Genomic DNA, 11,198 nt, shown 5'->3' on the forward strand with positions numbered 1-11,198 from the left:
TTTGCTATTGACTGTTCAAATGCGGAGTTTTGCGCATTGTGTGTGTGTGTGCGTGCGTGCGTGCGTGCGCACGCGCGCGTGTGTGTGTGTGTGTGAGAGAGAGCGAGAGAGAGAGATCACAGTGGAGTCAGCTGTCTTAACCGTGGCTTGTGTACTGCACACATACCAGCTTCATCACTGTGTCTGTCACGCGACTCTTCCCCTTTCGGGCTCTGTCTTTACATTTATTTTGACAGATGAAGCTCGCGATTATGGTAAGGGGCGTTACATTTCCGACGAGTGCTTGCGGTGTTCGGCCAATCACAATGCACTGGGTCAGCTGGCCAATCAGAGCAGACTGCGCTTGTCAGAAGGAGGGACTTTGTAGAAAACGAAGTGTTTGAGAGAGGCGGGGCATAGAGGACCTACAATAATGTACAGTATTTTAAAAATAATGTGTTTTTTGAACATTAAAGCATGTCAACATATTCTGTTACACCAAATACACAAAATAATGATCTTTAAAAAAGCACCATATGACCCCTTTAAAATAGTTTAAATTGTAACAATATTTCACAAAAATGTATTTTTTTACTGTATTTTTAATTAAATAAATGTAACCTTGGTGAGCATAAGAGACTTCTTTCAAAAACCACAAACTTTTAAACAGTAGTGTAGATAAAAATGCATAAACAGCTATATATATTAGCATGGGTGAAATCTTTGTAAATTAATCGTCATATTTAGGGGTGATCTGGCACCAGTGCTATGGGGCTGGTTTAACTGAGTGTTTATTTGCATTGGTTTGGTATCCACATTGGTCGTTTGTATCCAGGATGGTTTTCTCAGGGGGCTGTGGTATGCATAACACTGACATGACCCCACATAACTCTCCTTCACTTATACACCATAAACACTAACCACCCTTACACACACAATGCATCACAATGCAGTTAATCATGCTTAATGGGGAAAGTCCATTCAAACCTGTTTTTCAGACTCTACAGAGCAAGTTTCAAGGGACAGCAGGGGAATCAGCCACATAAATACAGTGTTTTTTATGCAAAAATGTACTTGCTGCACTCAGGGGCGCCGCTAAGGGGGTGGAAGTTAGGACGATTCTAAGCGCCCACACACTTTTGGGGCCCCCAGAGATCTGTTTTATTAGTAGTAACAGTAGTAGTAGTAATGTAATAGAAATTATAAATGTATCTACCAAAGAATTACAAATAAAACAAAATTACGGCTTATTTCTGCATTTCCGGCAAAATTATCTCCCCCCATTCACTGAATGGTTTCGTCCCGTCCTATGTAACCTAGAGTCACTGAGTGAGATCAGATGGTAAACTGTCAAATTAGAGATGTCTTCGAGTTCGAGGGGGGGCAAACCGAGCCGGACGATTTGGTCAGTCGCACTTTTAAACACATTTTAGTTGTGCTATAGAAAATCTACAAATTCACACTCTGATTACATAGAACAGCAGCAGGAAGGGCGTGACGTTGTAATGGCAACCAGATACACTGCACGCGAATTTCGGCTCCGCTTCTACTTTGACACACTAAACTTAGCTATAAACACGTTGAAAATAATACACAATAAACATGTCTGTCAAAACAATCTCAAAGGAGGCTTTTATTAAGCAAATCAAGGAGTGAATTACTCATCCACTGTTTAAAAAAAAAAACTTTAGCTGGGTTTCCACGGGCAGGGTCACAAACTACAGTGTATGAAGCTAAAGGTTTTTGGATTAAGGTTCACTGTAAAAAAAAATCTGTGACATTTACGGTAAAATACCAGCAACTGTGGTTGCCCGAACTTCACCGTAAATAATATGGTAGCAACATTTTAGGTTTTACAGACTTAACTTAAATTCACAATAAAATACCATATTTCATTAACCGATGTTATGTTAATAAGCCAACATATTGAAGGGTATATATCTGTTTTGAACCATTGTAATGCACTGATAACCACCAAAAACTGGTGGTGATGAGAAAGTCACATGATGAAACAGCTTTTCTACGAGCTGAGGAGAGCAATACTTCTATATAGAAGGTGCACAAGTGTCATTCACACAAACACTAAACCCCATCGTGGTGACACACATGATACGCTTTTATTAAGCAAATCAAGGAGTGAATTACTCATCCACTGTTTAAAAAAAATACTTTAGCTGGGTTTCCACGGGCAGGGTCACAAACTACAGTGTATGAAGCTAAAGGTTTTTGGATTAAGGTTCACTGTAAAAAATAATCTGTGACATTTACGGTAAAATACCAGCAACTGTGGTTGCCCGAACTTCACCGTAAATAATATGGTAGCAACATTTTAGGTTTTACAGACTTAACTTAAATTCACTATAAAATACCATATTTCATTAACCGATGTTATGTTAATAAGTCAACATATTGAAGGGTATATATCTGTTTTGAACCATTGTAATGCACTGATAACCACCAAAAACTGGTGGTGATGAGAAAGTCACATGATGAAACAGCTTTTCTACGAGCTGAGGAGAGCAATACTTCTATATAGAAGGTGCACAAGTGTCATTCACACAAACACTAAACCCCATCGTGGTGACACACATGATACTGAAATAATGCAATAAACATTAGAAGTATAACCCTAATGTACACAACTGATAAGAAAAAAATAAGAAGAAACATAAAATATTAGGTGTCATGCAGGGAATTCTGGGAGTGTCAATTTGGTTTTTCACTGTAAATTATACAATTACTTTTTTTTCACTTCCAAAAACCGTATTTTTAACAGTATTTTGCTGTAAAATTACATTAAATGTAATTACATTTATTCACCGTATATAGTATGGAAACTTACTGTTAACCAGTTAACAGGTTTTTACTGTAGCATTTTTACAGTATTTTACTGTTAAAATCACAATAATTTTTTACAGTGTTCATAATGTAGAACATTTTTAACATTGTATGCTGTATGTGCATAGGTAGCTAGCAAACAAGGAATACAGCTGTTAAGCCAATAGTCACATTTAGCTGAGTAAGATCATGATTGAGAAATGTTGGATACTGCTGGAAATGCTGGTGTTATGGGGTATCCTATTTATTATTTTAGGATTTTTTTGTTTGCCCCCGTGAAGCAGTTCTATCAATATAACTGATTAAGTAGTCAAACTCATTCCATAGCAGCAGAATAGTGTGGTACAGAAAGTCTGTCCATAGAAAAGGTTATGAATGAATTATGTTACTGATAGGCCTACCGAATGGTCAAATGCAATAGCAAAAGTAATAGGTCAATATTGTTAAATTGCAGATCAAAGATTTTGAATTGCTAGGTTGGCTTGTATGCATGTTTGGTGTGGTGGGTGGCCCAACCTCATATTCTTTCATAGGGCCCAAAATTGCTAGCGGCGCCCCTGGCTGCACAACCATCTGAAAGGAAACCTGCCCTGAAAGGAAATTAATTCTCAATGTTTTCTCAACTGCATGTTATAATAAAATAGATGGCTGATGCTAGATGAGCTTGATACAAATGTGTTTTTATGTGTTTACTTTGAGGAACAGTTCCCATGATTTTTCCATTTGCAGCAATGCCATTGGAGAAGTGATGCCATTTCCTGTGGTTTGATGATGATGTTAAAGAGTGTTACTCTTGCTTGAATCTGCACCCTTGTTGCAGTGAACAATCAAAGCTGCCGACAGTCACAACAGATCTCCTAGAGGTTAATTCTCACTAATATCCCGTCTTTGCCTTTTTCCTGCTCTCTGTGCATGAGCAGCCCTTCATTCCTCTCATGATTAGGCTGAGTTCCCTGTGGAGGGACAGCAGTCTCACCCAAGCATAGACATAGACATACTCTCAACATCCACATTTTCAAGCCTTGTGTGATGTTTGCCACTTTATAGCACATAAAATTATATCATAAACATCCTAGCAACCATTCGAACTCCCAAGCAATGCTGACAACCACTCAGAACACCTCCAAAATTGTATATACAGTGTATACACACACACACACACACACCCCTCCAATCTATTCCATGCATCCTGTTGGCTTTTTTGAATGTCTGAACTTTCTAGTTCCACTTTTATTGCAGTTTGACTTTGTAAACTGGTTTATATGTGGACTTTGAACTGTTGCAAATAAACCCGCACTCAAATCCTGACTTTGATTCAGTTATTGTTGTATACTGATTAGATAAGAACTAATTCAATAACTTAATTCTCTCACCTAATCACATTTCCATCACTCCAAAGAGGAAACCTCGCAGACATACCACAGTTAATTACCAAGCATAACATGGAGGCTCTCTATGGGCGTTTGCATAGCAGAAGTGGATGCAGTCATGTACGGTCTGCTTTTGTGGACTTGATATGAAGAAGCAGGGTGATGTGACAGCAACAGGGCCGTGTGTTGCCCCAGGCTCTGGAGACTGGAGCTAGGCCAAATGTTCACATTCCTCCCACTGTTTCCCTGCTGTTCAAGCCTCTGCTGTCCGGTGGAAACAGCCTGGGCACTGATCTGAGATCAGTTTGATGTGGTACAACAGGGAACAGCGGCCAAAGAGCAGTACAGCGAGAGAGAGAGAGAGAGAAGAGCTCTCACACACCCTTCACTCAAACAACATTTCCCCACCTCTCTTTTTCTCTACCTCGTCCACTTTTGTGTGCTGGAACAAGGGCAGAGACACTCTAGATGGATTTTACAGACAGATTAGGGGTGGACATTCAATTCCTCTGCTCTGATAGCCACAGAAGTGCTCTTTTCTTTCAGCCTTAGTTCTCTGTAAGCACGTTTATTCTCTGGGCAAACAGAAGAGCTGTGCGGCCACAGGAATTCCAGGTCAAGGATTCCTCCGGCAAGCATGAGTTCACCTGTGACAGGTTCATTTCCTCTCCAGCAATGAGACCAGTGACATTGACTTCAAGAGGAACCAAAGACAGTAACAGAGACTTTTGTCATTTTAGACTATTTGGGGGAGCATAGAGTTCTTTTTGGACATGATGGGGTTGTTGTCAGTGGATCAGAGTGCCGTTTTGGTGGTGGCCGCTCTTTTTGGGATGTACCAGTTTGCTGAAGGGGGATGCTCAGGAGGAAGGTGCTGTCAAGGCACAGATTTCACCTGTGTCACTACAGACTGGAGGATCGACCGTGTCTATGGGACGTGTTATTGTGATGAGAGGTGTTTAAAGACGAAAGACTGTTGCTTTGACTACCCAACAGAGTGTCCAGGTATGTGGTACAGTAATATTTGGGCAGATTACTGGGCATAACATTTCTTTTCTATAACATTAGTACATACGTATTTACCAGTACATATTTTAAATAGTATAGATTTAAAATGATAAATTTTATACATTAATGCAGCTCATTTAAATAGTAGGCTACAATGATGTGACAAATGCATTTTTAAAACTACAAATATTTAATGTATGACTTTCAGTCAAAGGAATAGTTCACAAAAAAATGAAAATTTGCTGAAAATTTACTCACCCTCAGGGCATCCAAGATGCAGATGAGTTTGTTTCTTCATTGCAGATTTGGAGAAAATGGATAATTTGCAGTGAATGGGTGCCATCAGAATGAGAGTTGAAACAACAGATAAAAACATCACAATAATCATCAAGTACCTCACACAACCCTGTGAAGTGTAAAGCTGCGTGTCTGTAATAAACAAATGAATTCATAGAGTCATCTATCCATAATATTTCTTCTCCAGTGAAAACGTTGTCTTGTCTGAATCAGGAGAGAGATATGCACAGATCAAGCACCGTTTAGAAGTGTAAACAACTTGATGGTCTAAAATTGATCACTTAGATGTTTATAGGTGGAACTCAACTGTGTTGGATTAATTCCAGGAGCAGCATTCATAACAACAATGGAGTACAGCAAAGGCAGAACACATGATTTGTATGGGGCCCCAATGGATGCTGGGTATGTATCACCATAGATTAAACAAGCACAAAGACACTGTTCGTGATGAGAATTTGTGATGAGAAGCCTGTTTACTCATTTCAACAAATAGTCATTACTTTAAGCCACAAAGACAGACTGCCACAATATTTAATATTTAACTTTACTTCTTGTAATTGCAATTTTATATCTAGTAAATGTGGATTCTTATAATTTGTATTTTGTAATTGTGAATTGGAACAGTGCTAACATCACAATGTGACTATTTCTTATAACTTTTTCCTCACAATTAACACAAAGGAAACTTTTAAGTCACTTGATGATGGCATGTGCTCCACAGTTTTTGTATGGAGTTCAAGATGGAGTCTCTGACACCGCAGTGCATGGTGGAGAACAGACCCTACACGCGCTGGATGCAGTACTTGAGGGAGGGCTACAGTGTCTGTGTGGCCTGCCAACCTCTGGCGATGAACAACCACAGTCGGAGTTGCCAAGGAGACGGCAACCTAGCTGAGAGGTAGTGTAGCCATAGTGCCACAGTGTTGTTAGAGGACCTGTTTCTGATGCAGCAACAATAGCACATCATCTTGTGAGTTCATTGTGAGGTCTGAGTATGTTTTCATGCTGAAACAACAACAGACATTTTGAGAAAGGGTCTTATAGGCTTCCTGTGCCATATTAATGGCCCTCAGCACCATTGTGAACGGATGAACTCTGACCTTTAGAATTTATTGCTAGCAATCTTAATGTAGTACCTGAGGCATATGGGTGTTTCTTCAACTACAGGCTTGAATTTTATTAAAACCATTTCAAATTATAAACGGGATTGAAAACATTTTTTATGTCTCCATTGCTTTTGCATACATTTAATGTGTAGATTTTATTATTTTACAAAGACCAGACTTAGATATTTATAATATGAAAATCGGTCATAAAAACATTTCAGTTTTTGACTTGCAGTATAATAATCTAAACAAAATGTTAATGAATGTGTAAAAATAGCTTCTATATTTACATGACTTTCCATCTTGTGCTGTCCATTTCTAACATGACCAACAATTTCCTCCCATAAGTTTTTTTTTTATTTAATTTTTAATTTTTTAAATAGAGTACTTATATACAAAGGAGAGCTTGAGTTGAAAGTAAGCTTTTTTTATTTGAATAAAGTAATACTTTCTTTCAGCAAGGAGAAATTGATCATTTGCCAGTTAATACTTTTATAATGTTAAATTTATAGTTTATTTTAAATAAATGTTGTTCTTTTTAACTTCATATTCACCAAACAAATCCTGGAGAAGAAAGAAAAAGAAAAACTAAAACAAAACAAACAAACAAACAAAAAAAAACTGCATCAGGGTTTTCACAAAAATGTTTTCATCATTAATAATAAGACAATGTTTCTTGAGCACGCATTCAGCGTATAAGACTGATTTCTGAAAGATCATGTGACACTAAAGACTGGAGTTATGACTGCTGAGTCTAAATCATCTTTGCAATCACATTAATTACCAGTGTTGGGGGTAGACTGCATCAGGGTTTTCACAAAAATGTTTTCATCATTAATAATAAGACAATGTTTCTTGAGCACGCAGTCAGCGTATCAGACTGATTTCTGAAAGATCATGTGACACTAAAGACTGGAGTTATGACTGCTGAGTCTAAATCATCTTTGCAATCACATTAATTACCAGTGTTGGGGGTAGTAACGCATTACAAGTAATGCGAGTTTTCAAATAAGTTACTTTTTTTTTCCAATTTATTGACTGACAGCTCTCCTGTCCCCATGTTGAGAGAAATCAGAAGATGTTACTGTAGTTCTAAAATAAATATGAATATGCATTAATTCATCTCACTCACAAAAAGAACACTGCAGATTCAGTAATCCTCAAAATTAATAAAAATAATGCAACTTAGAATATGACGCAAACCTGCAATAATTAAATGTTAAACAACACAAATATCCTTTATGTATTTAATCCCATTCTATTAACCAATGTCTTTGCTTCTGACCTTCGATGATCCAGTTCAACCATACTAATAAGCAAAAATTATTAGTGTGTCAATTATTAGTGTGTCATCTGTGTGTCTTTTTTTATTGCTTAAGTGTGTTGAAATTTCTTCTTCTGCATTCTTCTGTACGGATGTAAATTTACTTTCCCTTCAGCCTGAGGCTTATTCATTTCACGTTTGGTGTGAAAAGGCTTTTATATTTGCCAAAAATAGAACTTTTTTTATTTTAAAAACAAACAAGCAAGCCCTGTCCAGATTTAAAAAGTAACGCAAAAGTAATGTAATGCATTACTTTCCATAAAAAGTAACGAAGTAATGTAATTAGTTACTTTTTTATGGAGTAACGCAATATTGTAATGCATTACTTTTAAAAGTAACTTTCCCCAACACTGTTAATTACATTTTTTTTAAGTTATTATACATTTCACAATATTACGTTTAAAAATATATATATTTCTGATCAAATAAATGCAGCCTTGGTGAGTGTAAGAGACTTTTTTCAAAAACATAAAAAAATTCTTACAGACCCCAAACTTTTGAATGGTATAAACTATAAAATAAGCCATAGCAAGACAAGAGTCAAGCATTTTATGTCAGAAATTTTTTTATATAGTTTCTATCATGGAACACAATGCAAATGAACTGTAAACCACACAGCTGAAGAATCACTCATAGCGTAAAATAAGGTTTTTGGACCTGCCATCTGATGGTAGACTCTTCTTGTCTTGGCAGGGATGAGCTTCTACACTGGCAGGCGGCGGGAAGCCCTCGCTGCAGAGGAACATGGAGGAAAGTGCAGAGACTACAGCACTGCTCCTGTCCACAAGTGCACAGCTTCATTTTCATTTAAACATGAGATGCTTCTTCAACCCCTTGATAAAATCCACTAATGAACAATATATCCTATTGTTACATGTCACAAAAAACCATCCCATCACACTTTCACATACATGTGTTGTTTGTTTTGTTGAGATTAATTTATCTTGCCATTTCTGCACCCTTGTAATATTTTTTTGTATTCAGTTATTTTTGATTTCATGTCTGAAGAGTGACGTTATTATTATGTTATATTTTTTCAGGTTGGATGAGATAAAGGGGTTAAAAATAATTCATTTGAAATATTAGAATAAAAAATATTAGAAGCCTTGTGGGCAAAATTGATTTACTTCGTGTGTGGGTTGATTTAAACAAACCTGATATTGTCACACTCTTTGAAAAATGGCTTAATAGCCGTGTTTTGGACAGTGTGATAAACTTAACCAATTATGTTCTTTATACACTCTAAAAAATGCTGGGTTGTTTCAACCCAATGTTGGGTCAAATATGGACTAACCCAACTGTTGGGTTAAAAAGCTAATTTAAAAATGTAACCAAAATTTAACCCAACAGTTGGGTTTGTCCATATTTGACCCAACATTGGGTTGAAACAACCCAGCATTTTTTAGAGTGTAGGTATGATAGGTGCTCCAGGGTTGGAGGTGTGGCTATGTTTGTATTGGTCTTGTATTTGAGTTGATTATACCTTCAGACAGTTGACACTTTATATTGTGAATGTATTTTTGTTAAGATAATTCTTCATTCATATAAATGTATAACTGTTGGAAGCTATATGGACCACCATCTTCATCCACAATTAATTCTATTTTTGGTAAAAATGAAAAAAAAAAAAAAAACTTTGTGATTTTAACAAGAATTGGTTGGATAAGTTGTCTGATAAAGAAAAAAAATATACTTAAAGGGTTAGTTCACCCAAAAATGAAAATTAGTCCATAAATTACTCACCCTCAAGTCATCCTATAGGTGTATATGACTTTCTTCTTTCAGACGAATCCAGTCGGAGTTATATTAAAAATTGTCTTTGATCTTTCAAGCTGTTTAATGCCACTCAGCAGGTGTTGCATGCATCAGTCCAAAAGAAGTGAAATAAAAAGCACCCATCCATAAAAAATGTGTCTCACGCGGCTCCGGGGGGTGAACAAAGGCCTCCTGTAGCGAATCGATGTGTTTTTGTAAGAAAAATATCCATATTCAAAACGTAATAATCACTTTAATGTAGCTTGTTGTTTTACATGGAAGCAGCTCCGGGAGGATGACGTATGAGGTCAGTGCTGCGCATGCGCCGGTGAGTCTCGTGAAAATCAACGTTTGTTAACAGGAGCAAGGAAAACCAGTCTCCTCTTGGCTTATATCGAAATACTCCGACATTCTTCTTTACAAATCCTCATTTTGTACTTCTAATTAGTGACCGTTGTTTTGTTTTGATCTCTCCCCTGTGCTTCCGCATTCGTCATCCACCTGGAACTGCTTCTGTGTACAACAGTGAGCGCAAGCTAGATTAAATTGATTATTACGTTTTAAATATGGTTACTTTTGTTACAAAAACTCGATTCGCTACAGGAAGACTTTGTTCAACCCTCGCAGCCATGTGAGGCACTTATTATGGATGGGTGCTTTTTATTTACCTGGAGCACCTATCATACCTACACTCTAAAAAATGCTGGGTTGTTTCAACCCAATGTTGGGTCAAATATGGACTAACCCAACTGTTGGGGTAAAAAGCTAATTTAAAAATGTAACCAAAATTTAACCCAACAGTTGGGTTTGTCCATATTTGACCCAACATTGGGTTGAAACAACCCAGCATTTTTTAGAGTGTAGGTATGATAGGTGCTCCAGGGTTGGAGGTGTGGCTATGTTTGTATTGGTCTTGTATTTGAGTTGATTATACCTTCAGACAGTTGACACTTTATATTGTGAATGTATTTTTGTTAAGATAATTCTTCATTCATATAAATGTATAACTGTTGGAAGCTATATGGACCACCATCTTCATCCACAATTAATTCTATTTTTGGTAAAAATGAAAAAAAAAAAAAAAACTTTGTGATTTTAACAAGAATTGGTTGGATAAGTTGTCTGATAAAGAAAAAAAATATACTTAAAGGGTTAGTTCACCCAAAAATGAAAATTAGTCCATAAATTACTCACCCTCAAGTCATCCTATAGGTGTATATGACTTTCTTCTTTCAGACGAATCCAGTCGGAGTTATATTAAAAATTGTCTTTGATCTTTCAAGCTGTTTAATGCCACTCAGCAGGTGTTGCATGCATCAGTCCAAAAGAAGTGAAATAAAAAGCACCCATCCATAAAAAATGTGTCTCACGCGGCTCCGGGGGGTGAACAAAGGCCTCCTGTAGCGAATCGATGTGTTTTTGTAAGAAAAATATCCATATTCAAAACGTAATAATCACTTTAATGTAGCTTGTTGTTTTACATGGAAGCAGCTCCGGGAGGATGACGTATGAGGTCAGTGC

General features: G+C 37.0%; 1 protein-coding gene across 1 annotated transcript; it reads left to right on the top strand.

Annotated features, from left to right (window-relative positions):
- Positions 1 to 5,714: 5,714 nt before the first annotated feature.
- On the top strand, positions 5,715 to 9,144 carry LOC107560246 (somatomedin-B and thrombospondin type-1 domain-containing protein-like). Its single transcript, XM_016244374.1, has 4 exons — positions 5,715 to 5,732; positions 5,788 to 5,894; positions 6,214 to 6,390; positions 8,616 to 9,144. The coding sequence occupies exons 1-4, from the start codon at positions 5,715 to 5,717 to the stop codon at positions 8,731 to 8,733; spliced, it is 420 nt and encodes a 139-aa protein (XP_016099860.1). The 3' UTR covers positions 8,734 to 9,144.
- Positions 9,145 to 11,198: the final 2,054 nt, after the last annotated feature.

This window comes from Sinocyclocheilus grahami, unplaced genomic scaffold, assembly GCF_001515645.1.
Source record: "Sinocyclocheilus grahami isolate Dianchi unplaced genomic scaffold, SAMN03320097.WGS_v1.1 scaffold716.1, whole genome shotgun sequence".
In the NCBI taxonomy this organism is placed as follows: domain Eukaryota; kingdom Metazoa; phylum Chordata; class Actinopteri; order Cypriniformes; family Cyprinidae; genus Sinocyclocheilus; species Sinocyclocheilus grahami.

Coding starts and splice junctions, on each gene's coding strand:
- LOC107560246 (XM_016244374.1), top strand. Junction 5,895..6,213: donor GGGGCCCCAATGGATGCTGG/GTATGTATCACC, acceptor TGTGCTCCACAG/TTTTTGTATGGAGTTCAAGA. Junction 6,391..8,615: donor GACGGCAACCTAGCTGAGAG/GTAGTGTAGCCA, acceptor TTGTCTTGGCAG/GGATGAGCTTCTACACTGGC.